We start from the raw sequence: 13,933 nt of genomic DNA, 5'->3' as shown, positions 1-13,933 counted from the left end.
ACACGATGTCAATAGATGTAGTTAGAATCAGTATAACAGTGTATCAGCAAAAGCGAGCAATAAAACCCTGCACGAGACCAGATACAACGGTCGGTAAACACTAAACCCGATACAAGAAACTGGCATGTAACTAGCAAACTTACAAATTTCCATATAGTCGACCCTGTAAGTTTTAATTCGAAGTAAAATAAAAACCGGTTCTAGACAAACGTCCGGTCATACGAAGGGCGAGGTTTAGCGGATGAAGGTTCCATATTGCGGGACGACGATCTTGGAAGTGAAGTCCGGTCTGCGTATAGAATTAGACCTTGAATTCTTAAAAAAATACGCTGCTTACTCAATTACTCTTCGACTCTGCCAATCAAGTATTGCGAACCAAGCGGGCGGCTTTTTCAGTCCTGATGCAAGAGAGGTGAGACGCGACTGACGGCTTATTTCTACATACGTTTATATCCAAACAGTTTCTTAAACAATTTAGTTTCAAAGAATAGTTGGCCTTGTAGTCAGGACTTATTCATTTGGAGCAACTGATATTCTCTTTAACCTAAAATATCTAGATATGTAATCCTTTCGGGCGAAAAAAATGTAAGGTATCAGCCCATTAATTTCAGACATGCCGTGTCAGTAAGACATGTCTACTATCATACTAAACTCGCAAACCATGCCAACGTTGCCACGGTTCTTGACCAAGTGCAGTTGCCGGACACTTTTTTGCCCTAACTGTTAAAGCCATTACCACTCCGTTATCGCGTTTCGGCGCTCCGACCTTTTTCAAAAGGTAGCTGGAAGTTGCTTGGACTCACACATAAAATTCGAGCTCCAGATCCGCGATGTCTGCAGCGATAGTGCGGGTCTCGTACGTATCGAAAACTATTCGGCCTCTTCGCAATTTGCTAATAGAGATTGAGACAACCCACGTTTTTTTTCTCAGTTTCTACGAAGTAGTTATTAATATTTACATTAAGATATTGCTACAAATTATGAGAGCATACAATGAAACTGATGTAAGCAAAGCAAATTTTGTGAACCGGAGATGAGGAGTGTTAAAAAAGCCTATTGTTGTTGCAGGCTGAAGAACTGAAACAGCGCAAGTAATAGCAACGGATTTTTTTTTTTTTAAATTTTTTACGTATTTTAATGCTCAAGCCTTTCAAGAAAACGATGGTAAACAAACAGTATGCCGGTAAATTACACGCGGCTCAAATGAATAAGCCTGTAGCGCCTTGATATACGTACTTGTCACATATGCAGAGTCTAGCGTTAGCCCTTAATTCAAAGGCATTACTTCCATTATTGCCTCTTCAAATGCGGTGAGTAAGCCTCCCCCCGTAATGATGAGTCTTAGCCCGCAGCCTCTGTATCAGACGTGTTGAGTCACTCCGGATTTGAACCGTTACGTATTAATACAGTAGTTATTCAGAAAGGAACCCACAACATAACCGAGCTTATTTCTGTTTTCTGCCACTACCCACGGCTTGCCGCAATGGTCCCAGCTGTCGCCACTACTAGTAGCAAGCGTTGTTTCATACATGAAAGTCAGTACCTTTTTCACACGGTCCCTGTTCGATTATATTATCATTGAATAATTCTATCCATCTTCCCCGACCAAGCAGCGCGTGTAGCCAGAGACGTTGATTTGCTTATTATTACGGCAACGATTTGTAGCGACAATTCATTTATGAATATTTACCACAATCTCTGAATAGTACGGAAATAGGAGGTTATCGCTAACGCCTCTTGCTATTTACAAGTGCTTTTTTGATGAGCATCCCCTGGGTTGGGCCGCACGTGGGTCCACAGGACTTCTTGACTATGTCTCATATGGACATAGCAATGCAGCAGTAGCTACACAAACCATCATAGGGCAGCTTATGTAGATGACAGAGTATCAAAAGTTTTAACTTGAAAAAGACTTCCATGTCGTCAAGGATTTCTTCAATTGGCGTCGTATAGGGATGTCACAGAACTACACTTTTTAACGCTGTTGCCATATTCGCAAACAATTAGAAGCTTATTGTGATTCGACCATTGTGTCTGATGAAAAATGCTTCTTGTATTATTTTTTCGGATTGTATGGGTGCTTAGACAAGGCATAAATGGCAATTAACTATGTGTAAATCTCATCCATTACCAATGTTTTGAGAGGTGTATAATAGAAGCAAAATGCCAAACAGATTAGTTGAGACATTGTACTATATTATATAACACCTCTAATGTGATAACTGCTATAAAGTTTCCGGCTGATTTGGAGGTAACTTTTGCTTAGAATGAATCTATTGCCAATAAAATGGTTGTTTATAGGCTGATAATGCGCCCGCTGTCTTGACGGACTATGCCAGCGCCTCTATTATTATATGCATCACGAAATCCTCATTTGGTCACCTTTGGTGGACAGCTGATTTGGCATTCATCGGTAGTACGTCGCCTCGATACGTGTAACCTTGTTCGATTACTTAATAATATATATGACACTGTGATATTAGTAAAGCTGCCTATGATTTTTTTTTTCGTCATTGGCCGGAACTACAGCACCCATACTGGCCTTACTGTTTCAAGCTAAAAACAAAAACTTTGTTAGTGCTTCATGTGGTTGCTATGGCCATTATTGTGGAATTGTTAACGAGGTAGACCGGAGTATTGGCAGATTCAAACGATTAGTTCCTAATACGTATTTCTTCAATACGACAGCTTCCGAAGTGACTGCAGAAACAATGAAACCAGTCTAATACAGTTGTTTGTATGCTGCTTTTTTTCTTGCATTCGTGAAATTGATTGTGAAATCCGTGTTTCCTAAGACCTGAGTCGTATCTGCCCGTCGTGCTTCCCTTTCTTTGATCGTTCGCTGTCCCGACCCTTGGATAGCGAGCAGGGCACAAGTATATACGATTTCGGTTTTTCCACGGCTAACTTTATTCAAACAACAGTAAAATCAACCTCTCGTAATTCACCGTTGGACAATGGCTAACGCGTCACGTGGACGTCACGTGGCCGCGAGTATTACTGTATGTCATCTGGAAATCTCAATGGACAGGAACATAATTATATAACTCGAGTAAAGAGCAGAAATAACGCGGTTATAGATGATTTTAATAACAGATATAGCAGAAAATAAAGTTACCGTTGTTAACGGTAAAAATCTATACACACGCACAAATATGCATTTTAAACTTAAGCGAAATCTCTTTTGTACGATATTACTGGCTGACATCCAGAATCATGGGCCGTCATTGGGGGCGTCGACCTGATGTCAATTAGATTTGCCACAAACGCCTCCGCCGTCACTGAACAGCCCCCTTCCTGTGACATCTGACAGTCAAAATTTTAGCAGCAAAATTTATGGAAATTCATAATCACAATAACACATGCAGGATCCGCTGGAGCGAGAGATTCGATTTGGGTTAAAAAGGTCATTTGCAACAAGTATCGTTAACTGGTGGTCAAGCCGATACCTCTCGTCGGATCTGTCTAAAGCATGTAGTCAACATTGTAACTTATCGAATTTTTAAGTACGTGTTCAAAATAGCTATTTGTAATTTCCTTCTTACGACTATTCGAAATTATCGTATAATAACCAGTATGGCTTTTTGCTGCACCCAACGCTCCCGAAACTATAACTTTTACTGTTTCGTTCAATGCTTTAAATCTCGACGAGTGATAAAGCAGATGTATTAGAGAACCTTATGTGTGATGTTAAGTTTCAGAGCACTACCTAAATGAATGCTTGGACCCTTTGAATTTCCGAACATATAGAATCCAAGTCACAATGGGTAAAAAGTCGTATTTCAGAACTTGGCATAATGGCAGCATAAGGCGCGTCGATTCTCGGCAAGAATAAGAGCCTTTGTCTAATTATTTTCGTCAGAACTGTGATAATGATGTGTCGCTGGCTAGATCCGATGGCTGAGTTGCATGTAAGAACATTTAGAACTATATACACGGTCATAAAGTGGACAGCTTCCTTTAAGCGGAAATGAGTGCTCTCGTTGGCAGTGATTTGGCGGATTCTCCGCGTTTTGTATGACAAATCGACTGTCTTACGGGATTGATGTTGTTCGTCCGATCATTCTCCACAGCTGACCCACCTTGAATCCGTAACAGTTCTCGAAGATATGATTTTATTTTTTATATTGGAGAGAAGGGTACGCCGGGTATTTAGCCCGGATCCATACATTTTTACACATGGCAGATATATTACTGTGAAGTACCTCTAGAGCGTGCAGTAAGCGAAAACTTTATTTATCTAATTTGCCAACATCTTTATCAACAGGGTTCGTTAGAAAGCGTTTCAAGAAATTTCGAAGTTCAGGTATTTAAGAAAATTCCAATGTTTTTTTTTAGCTAACTATACTATGTACAGCAGTTAACTTACATTTTTAAATTGCATCGATTTCGTGATGATGTTCTTTAGAGTTTCACGACGGTGGAGAAACAAGAGAAAGTAACTCGCGCTCGATGCCTCGGCAATATGTATTTTCTTTTATTTTTGTGTTATGAAGCCTCTGAAGTGTCAGTCCGACTGAGTCAGTCAGTTTAATAGCTAAAAGCGTCATTGTTAATTAGATACACAATAAACATGTATGTAAACATATTCCCTTATCTTTTGCTTAGCCAGTGACAGCCAGAGGAAAAGACAAAATTACAAATTTAGTCAGCCTAAAAGGAATATACTATTAGTATAATGTTGGGACATTCCGGCTGATATTTCCGAGTTTTTCGTCTTTACTCAAAATCTGCGGTGCTTATCGAAGTAGCACTAGCGAACAGCCACATATTGTCATAATATGTGATACACTAAAAATAAGAGAATCTTTAATAACCTAGGAGTCCAGATTCAAATCTGTAAGTTCTCAGACCGCTGGATGATTCAGCAGAATCAGCAAGTTCTCTTGAAGCATTCAGCTATCTGAGAAACCATCCGATCATCTGAAAAAAATCCATTTGATACTTCAAAATACCGTAGATATTGAAATCAGTATGCCGAAGGCTTTTCCCTAATATACTTTTTCAAGCGCCGTTACGTATACAAGATATCTGTATCTAGTTCTAGAGTTCTGCCATGTATGTTGCCGATTTCGAAAGGGCGATTCTAGTAAGTACTGTGTAAAATATGGATATAATTGTAAAGATAATTTTGTTGTTTGTGTGTGAAGTCGTTTACATTGGGGACGGCCGGTGTAACCGTGAACGCGTGTTCACGTTTAGAAAATTGAGATTGTAATCATAACGTTGCCACCCAGTGTGGTTCAGTACATCTGCTCACACTAAGTAGCAAAAGGGGAAATAACTACTGCTGGCTCCATTCTCTATGTAATGATCTTATAGAAGCGTTTGCGTAAAAACGATAATCAAGACTAGCTGAAAAAGGATAACTGCGGAGATTTTTTTCGCGTTGGAAAGTATGTAGGAAATTATCCTTCCTCTTTGGGTTACGCCAACAAATCTGCTCCTCCGTAAACTTATACTAGACGCTGTTTGAGAATTGTTAGTGCGGCTTGGGTTCCCCTGTGTTGTTCCCGAGATAGCTTAGTGGGTAATGTAGGTAGGAACACGTTCTGGTGTAAGGTGTAAGGTGCTGGGAGCCAGCCAGCTGTCTGATGGAATGCCTAACGCCGATACCGGACGTGAAACTCATAACGGAGGATAGACAAGCGGAGCTTACAATTCTGCTGAAGAATTGTTCGTTACCGTGGCCAGTCATGCCATAGTCAATCTTCTCCTTGCCGTTCGGAGTTCTTTTCAAAATCTGCTACCTTTGTCTTACAGGTGTCTTGTTAACGCCTGAGCCCGTATGTGAGGGCAAATACTAGCAGGGAGTTTCCGTCGGCAGGCTTTCACTTGTATTTGATCTAGATACTTGGAACAGATGTTGCCTGATGGTTTGCTCGATTATAGTTACAGCAGTCAGAGGGTACATTGGACAGCCTTTGACCAGACAGCGCAGGCCATCGTAATATTTCCTTATTAACTTGCTCATTCGTACGGTATGCTCTCTCGTGATCTCTTTGTGGGCACTTAACAAAACAAGCGTTTATTATTCACTAAGTAATCTGGTGTGAAAGTTAGCAATGAGGATTCGTCGAAGCGAGAGAATCCGACAAGCTGCTGTGGAGCATATAAACTATACGATTACAGACTAACGCCGCCTTTGTTTCTGTGGCAAAGAATGAGGCCTACAGCTTTGGACACCTCCTTCTCATTTATGCGCTGCGTAAGGCTTTTGATGACAAACTTGTTTTGTTCAAACGTATCGATGTCAACTTGCGCCCTAAATCTCACAAATGCATCAGTGAGCCCTCCGATACATCTTTGTGGTTCTCTTTTAAGGTTGTCCTTTAATCCTGTAAAGTTAAAATCACTGTGCTAATAATGCTTTGATCCCGGTTCACCCTTAAAATGTAAGTTACTGAGGAATGCGTCGATATAACATCTAATAGTAGTTCTCCGCGCGATAATTAAGAAGTTCATTTTGTCTAATTTTTGGTTGAATTTTTTTGCATGTGCCAAATCGAACTTGGCGAAAAGGTAACGCAAGTAACACCGACTCTATGCAGCAGCAACAACAAAAAGGCGATACGTAAACATAGCGGAAACTTTGTTTCGCTCAAATTTGGGTTAGGAAGCAAAAATCAGGATAAACGTACCTGTCAACCAATTGGTTAGATAACAGCGCTCTCTTTCAATATCAAATTTATCCAGGCTGTTATTTCACACAAAATCAAAAGGCCTTTAGCTGGAAAGTGCTCCACCTATAAACGAGCGTCCTTTACAGGTTTAAGTTATAGCTTGATTGCTTTAATTTGCCTACGTCCGTACAGCTGCGAACCCGAACAAGGACATATCGTTCAAAAACTACTTAACGACATCGGCGAGGCCCCGCGAGAGGGAATGGATTTAAAAATTGCGCGAGCTAACAGATGAAGCAACATATTATTTTTACTAGTGACGCGGGTTTTGTAAGGATTATGAATTATTGCTGGAATGTGATTGATTGATTTGATTTAGTAATAACAATTCGAATCAATCAACGATTGATTGACTCTGATTGATTCTGTCAATAGCATTATGGCAAGATGTCTTATATGGCGTAGTTCGTGTTTGCACTCACCAGCAGTGGCTATACGTCATGCTACCCCTTCTCTACCAAATCCCAATGTTCAAGTTAACAAATGCCTAAATAAATCCCTTGAAACCAAATATGAATGCTACTGCGCGAGTGAACATTTACCTATAGTGTTTTCGAGCACAATTTAGAGACTTTGTCAAATTAGCGCCCATATTATAGCCCCCATACGACATGACAGAACCCATATAGGCTGTGGCTAATCGATAAAAGCAGTAGCCTTATAGATATAGTTTTAGGATGCGCGGACGTAATGCGGGCAAATTGATATCGGCGGAAATATAAAATGCGGTGTGCCCCATATCCATTTAGTTTATCTGATAGTTGATTGCACGAGAAAGCAGTATGGTAACGCTTTTTTATTTCGCTGTTCTAATAGGTGAGCGTCTTTTAAAAGTGACACGTTTTTGGTTATTGCTTGTAGAAAAAATATCTACGAACCATATTGCTCTAGAAATTCACATTAGCGACAATATATCTGAAAGGCAACCATGTTCCTCTCATTACGTACTCTATGATAGCGACCAAATGATATAATGGAACGTCGCGGAAAAAGCTAGTGCTCGGAGAGCTGCTTGGAAACGGTCCAGCTTTTCGCTTCGAACAAGGAGTCCTCGAAATTACGATTTAAACACTTGCGAAAAGTCCAACTCTAAATAAAAGTCGTCGGCTAGGGCTGAGCAGTAGTCAACGTAGCCGGTTAACTTATCGTTGTTTATAGCATAACGCAGTTACTACTATGGCTCGCTTTTTACAAATGTCCATGCGGCCAAAATGGCAAGCAATGCAAATTGCCGCCTGCAGAATGTTCTTCAATGCAAGTTCTATTGCAATCGTCCTTCAAGCAAAACGTTAGTGGAAGTCAAACTAACGAAGAGTTGTGCGCGTCGATGGCAAAATCACTAAACAACATTTGTGTTTCCTTCTTGGTGGTGCGGACCTAATCTTCATGGTGGCCAGCTTTGGTAAAAAGCCATGGGCGTATCCTCGAGCCTCCAGGAAGATCTTCCGCTTGGCGGACTGGCTATAGCGCGCCTATAAACTACGACGACGACCAACTCTATTGTGGGGGCTTTACGGTGAGCAGTTGTCGTATTGTCGGCACAGATAGACCAAATTATCAAACTCTATCTGAAGACGTATCTGTGTAGTATTGAAAGCACTTGAACAGCCTATCGGAAATGACTTGTTCGAAAATGAAAACCTAAATTTGACATACGATGCAGTGGTTACAGAGAGATGTACGCCGCTAACCTAATTTTTGAGTTATCGTTTCGTTAAACAAAATACATAGTAACAAATCGCCATTTCTACTCACCTTCCCCGAAGGATGATGCGTTTTCACAACAATTTATAATAGATTTTATTGTATTTATGTAATGTTCTTATTTTCTGCGCAGCGTCAGCATAACGTAAATGAAGGAAGGTGTGGAATATGCGGGGACGCATGGGACACTCCGACACCTCGCGAGAATGAAGATGGCGGTCTGTACGGAACTCGAAGGGTTTATCGTACCTATTCAAAGGTAATTACGGACTATCAGTACGCATCTCAGAGACGTTTGAATGATGCGGTCAATTAAATCAATTCTGGACCACCGTAAAATATTTTTTTGCTTCGAGGAGATTCTTATATAGTTCTGTTCATTTAAAAAGTACTGTATGACTTCGAGCTGGACTCGGGCATAATGAAACTGGCCAGACGGAGAAAAAAAGGTGACATAATAATAATGACTATGTTTGAAGATCGTGGCATAAACTCGACCGTTTCGGGCAACTGCGTTTCTTTAATAGCTTATACATAATAATGCTTATACAATTTTTATATACCAACAAGTTTTTTATGCTTTATATGTATATATAGCACATGGTTAGCATTTAACTGTCCAAAATACAATCAAGAATAACTTCATGATATCTTGCGCTCAGGTGGCATCATGTGAGAAGCCCATCTTTACTTTACTAGGTGGCAATTTGTCAAACCGTGCCCATTGTTCTATTTATAAATGTTTTGGACAATTTTTATATCGTTAAAAACCTGTAAATGTTTACGATGTGCGCAGTCTTCTAATTCCAGCAAACAATAAGTTGACCCAAAACGATTTTATTATACGGTGATGTGCGAAACGCGGGAAAGGGCTATGGTAGTTTGTCATGTGACATTTTTCAAGTTATTGCTTAGTTTTTCATAGAGGTTTCATACTTTGCTAGTTCTACTGGCATCTATAGATGATTCCTTTTCCAGCCGGTAGAAGTACATATCACCTAATATATTGCAGTCTTGTTAATGCGGATACTGTTAATTAGGATGAAACGGTAGACGTAACAATTGAAATAACAGCTCACCATAAGGGGTATTTCGAATTTCGTCTTGCGCCCGCTTGGAGCAATAATGGTACGACACAAGCGGAGCTGGACAAGCATCTTCTTTACATCGAAGAAAGCAAGTCGACAAGGTGAGTTTTACTAGAAAAACCATAAAATTTCTCATAAATGATTTCCTTTTTAGGTTCGCATGTTTTTTATGGCTCATCGCCATGTTCGTTCAAGTCTCAGCGTTCTTAAACGATTATTAAACACTCATTGATTAGGAAAGTAACGATTTAAAGAAGAAGAAGAAGAAACGGCCTGTGGGAAAATAAGCCATTGTTATGAAGGTTTATCGCTGCTTGTATGCTTGCCACAAGGTTTCATTCGTCTATTAGAGACCCAGTTATATCCAGCAAAACCCACTTGGGTTAGACTTCTAACAGAGGCAAATCCCTCTAGCTATACCCAAGGAAAAAAAAGATTTTGAAGACTTGTCTACACGGAGAGAATAGCTGGAAATTCTAGCATGAAACTTTAAGCGATCAGGCAGGAGACTACTAGAACTAATTGACACAACGTAATACACTGTTCTAACTGTCAATGTACGTCCGTAAACATTTTTTTTTTATCGATGTTTCTGTGTAGTGGTTGAACTAATCTTTGTCGGTGCCGTGTTCGCTTAGAAGCGGAAGATTTTTTCCTCTCTCGTAAATCTGAGATCAGATCGTCTTCTTTTTTCTAGGTACACTCTACCTCCTGGATCAGGTAATGGTCTATATGAATTCCGCGTAAGACTGCCTACTAACGTTACCTGCGAGCGATGTGTCATGCAGTGGCATTGGTGGACGGGTCAGTAAATTTCTTCATTACTCACACACTTAATATAATTGCTATATCTTTGTTGTTAAAGCCTCGAGTCGGCAATTGACCGACAAGTCTGATATGATTTATTGAAAAAAAGAAAGAACGCTAACGGATCTAACGTCAACGTCGCATCATTTACGCCATTTAAAATAGCCTGTCTTTGCTGATTAGTTGATTTTGTCATTTGTCAAGGGTCCTTTGTTTCTGCATTCCTACAGGTAACCGATGGGACATTTGTCCTGATGGCCGTGGTCAATTAGGTTGTGGACCCCAGGAAACTTTCAGGGGGTGCTCCGATATTGCTATTAGATAGCAAGATATCATCTAGTGTTGAGGGCTATAGCTTATGTTTGTTTAACAATTAATGAAAGCAGTTTTTTTTCTTAGATTGTGTTTAGTTCCTCATGAAGCAAAGGCTCAAGGCCATTAAGTACATTTTTCGCATAAGAAACGTTCTAAGAGCACGCATAACGAACGAAAAACGGTCTATTCCTCTTCTATGAGCACAATACATATTTCCAATAAGCAAGAAATATATTTTTTCTTTTTCTTTACTAGCTGCACACTTTGCCTATTCAATTTAGTTTCTTACATAATGACTACACTGCCGTTGCTGTGATGTAATTATCTCCGGAATCTATTTTATCCATTATTCGACGACTGACGCCCGACTGTCATATTTAAGCCTATTTACATTACATATAGTTTTTATTCTTTTCTTCGAAACATTTTAAAGCGCTTCTTTGACGTGACTTCATTTACTAACATTATGTTTCATTGTTGTGCCCCTAAAGCATACTTAGGTCTCTATCGAGGGTATATATTAGTCTATTTTAGGACAGGGCACATTTATGGTGCGATCAACGTTCCTCATTTTCGGTGACATGTGCTGCGATCTTCTCAGCAATTCCAAGCAGGCTTCGAAGGCGACGTTTCTTCTGTCACAGCGGAATTGCGCCGCCGATAGAAGTTCGAAATATTCATCAACGTCCTCTTCGGGGACCGACTATAGCAAATGCAGGTTAACAAACGTGTATTGCATTATAGAATAACTTCATGTTAGTGTCCCGCATTAAGGCTTTAAACATTAAAAGGATTCCGTGATCACATAACAACACATACGATATATATATTTCAGCGGCGGACGTTGAAACTGAATAGCTTTTGAACTAGCTAGGTTAAAGTTGTGACCTAATATTTGTTAAAGGTTCCTCTAACATTTTACACCTGTGTCCCGGCGTCGTGGCAACTTTATGTACCAGCCTAAACTTTTCATTCGTGTCCTTATTCCTCACTCGATGGCGTCTCCGAGCGAACCGATATACTAGTCGCCATTTTTAGGGTATAGAAAGCCCCGTAATCACGCGGATTTAGATAAACTGATTGAAGCTAACATGACTATTCGTTTGCTCAGTCATAGAGGTAATGAGGCATGGCGATGAGGCCTGACGTTGTAATCGAGTAATTAGAACGCGTGCTTTCGTGCGAACGACCTATGAAGCTCTAAAGGAACACACGGTAGCGACCTGCATTCATTGTTTCATGTCTGGTAATCATTTAATTGCAAACGCTCCTGATGTCCATTCCAAGTACTATCACTACGTTACATGTGAGCCTGCTCCGCACTGCTACCGAATTCGATCCCTCTTCACGAGGTAGGTTACTACCTTGGAGTAGCAGGCAAATAAGTCATGCACTAAACTATTCCGTAGACCGCTATTCTCTGGCCTCGCCCCTCTTTACCGAGAGCCATGCGTAGTCTGAGACAACCGTGTGCTTCAAGCAGGCCTTTTGCTAATTAACATGACAACTCGCATGTGGAATACGGTACACGCATTGTCAACAGGCCGGCGGCCAATTTACAAGAAACCCATTTTTACCCAATTTCCGCATCATTAGTCTTTAAGTTGTAATTCTCTACTACGTTGCATGTGAAGTACTAGTTTTAATGCTTGGACTTCAAGTTCTACTCTGATGACAAACATCCTCGACTTCAGCAATGCGTTCTTGCCCTTCAGAACACAAGGTCTAGTCGCTGGTTTTCAACACTCCAATCTCCATCCTGAAGCGTCTGGATCATTTACGTAGTGTGCTTTGTTATAAGGCCCCGTTGCATAATGTCTTAATTAATCTTCGATGAATTTCCACAGCGCTGTAGTTTTCGACGAACAGAAACTTGACCATTAAGCGTCGCTCTTCGAAACTAAAACACATTCTATTCTTGAAGTAAACTCAATCAGTTGTCACTAGCAAGTTTCTAGAAGACTGGAACTTATAATTTGTCCGCTGGTGGCGCGTACTTCAAACGGTATTTAATTTCAAAGTCCGCCGGATTCGCTCGTAACAGCCTAATACATATGCGCAAAACATTATCTATGATTCGGTAATGCAAATAAAATTCATTCGAATTTTATGACCGTACGCCTAACGTACCTTAAGACATTCGGTAACTTCCGGAGTGAGCAAAAGTTCTCTCAGATATTTCGCACTGTTGAGAAACGATGCCTCAACAGCGGGTAAGTTACCGGTTGGTCCAGCCGGAAAGGTCACCGATATTAGAAAGATGAGCGGAAGCATATTGGCGAATCGATACTGCATCTGCAGATTGGAGAGCGTAAAACTGTGAACTCGATATGAGAAAGTTATAGACTCCGCCTATTCTCCTGTGTTCCAGCTGCGGCGTTGTCACCAGTGGCCACACACACGGCCGTCCGTTGTAGCACTACGTAATTTGTGCCAGTATAATTTATGAAATATTTTTGATGCTGGCAAACATATATAAGATCGAGATATGCAGCTCTGAAAATCTATTTCATTAGGGTATTAATCGACACAAGCTACACTGGTGAAGCATTTTACGCAATGACCCATTCCGTATTCATGGGGGCGATCAGGGTACTCTACTTACAGCCTAGTAGTAATAACATACTAGATATTTATGCCTTAATACCTAATATAAGCTAATATTCGCCGTATTCTTCCATTACGCACCTTGAGAACTAAGCAGGGGCCGTTGTTACCGCGCAGTGACAATAGCTCTAGCGCAGTGCTGGAAGCGATGCCTTGAGACAAGAAATATGAGGGACCTGTTGGGTTTGTTCTAATCGTTAACAGGATGTAACGCGTGAACAGTTGAGAACAGGAAATAATAATGTCGTTGTCACCCAACTCCTTTCCGGCGACAGAAGCGAGAAAGGAAAGGATCTGCTGCGATCTAAAATCTAACAATATTGTTGGTATCGTCTCATTTTTGTAACGCAACTCCGCAGATGTCATAGCTCTTAGGTTTTTGGCTGTTGGAGACCGCACACTCGGCCCGTTCATGCGATAGTCAATCGACGTTCGGGTAGAGACGACGATGTATATGCACAAGATTAGACGGGCTGGTCCGTGTTGTATATTACCTATTTCACCCTTAAACTGTATTTGACGAAATCTCTGTGACTGACAGCTGAACAGAGAGACATATTTCAACAGCGAATAAATTGTTCATTTCGAGGTAGAATCTGGTTTTAATCGTAGACGGTAACGGCCGACAGCAGTGGCCACGTAAAATTGAACCATGGCAATTCGGTGTATTAATGCCGAATTTTCGTAGTTATGTAGATGTCTGTCTTCCAGTTTACACAACTGTAATTG

General features: G+C 40.6%; 2 protein-coding genes across 3 annotated transcripts; one reads left to right on the top strand and one right to left on the bottom strand.

Moving 5' to 3' along the window:
* Nucleotides 1-7,376: 7,376 nt before the first annotated feature.
* LOC111247988 (uncharacterized) lies at nucleotides 7,377-10,857 on the top strand. The gene is made up of 6 exons (XM_022799639.2): nucleotides 7,377-7,499; nucleotides 8,081-8,199; nucleotides 8,521-8,646; nucleotides 9,428-9,576; nucleotides 10,173-10,279; nucleotides 10,513-10,857. Exons 1-6 carry the CDS (start codon nucleotides 7,466-7,468, stop codon nucleotides 10,605-10,607), a joined length of 630 nt encoding a protein of 209 aa, XP_022655374.1. The 5' UTR covers nucleotides 7,377-7,465; the 3' UTR covers nucleotides 10,608-10,857.
* On the bottom strand, nucleotides 8,459-13,585 carry LOC111247350 (uncharacterized). Of its 2 annotated transcripts, none has more exons than XM_086985326.1 (3): nucleotides 13,286-13,585; nucleotides 12,728-12,892; nucleotides 8,459-8,636 (listed from the first exon to the last, which is right to left on the bottom strand). In XM_086985326.1, the coding sequence occupies exons 1-3, from the start codon at nucleotides 13,568-13,570 to the stop codon at nucleotides 8,628-8,630; spliced, it is 459 nt and encodes a 152-aa protein (XP_086841452.1). In that variant the 5' UTR covers nucleotides 13,571-13,585; the 3' UTR covers nucleotides 8,459-8,627. The 2 variants fall into 2 exon arrangements, with proteins under 2 accessions (XP_086841452.1, XP_022653888.1); XM_022798153.2 differs by lacking the exon at nucleotides 8,459-8,636 and adding an exon at nucleotides 8,868-11,300.
* Between the last annotated feature and the right edge of the window lie 348 nt (nucleotides 13,586-13,933).

Source organism: Varroa destructor, unplaced genomic scaffold (genome assembly GCF_002443255.2).
Source record: "Varroa destructor unplaced genomic scaffold, Vdes_3.0 BEIS01000003.1, whole genome shotgun sequence".
Taxonomy (NCBI): domain Eukaryota; kingdom Metazoa; phylum Arthropoda; class Arachnida; order Mesostigmata; family Varroidae; genus Varroa; species Varroa destructor.
This window is presented reverse-complemented; position numbering and strand designations above follow the sequence as displayed.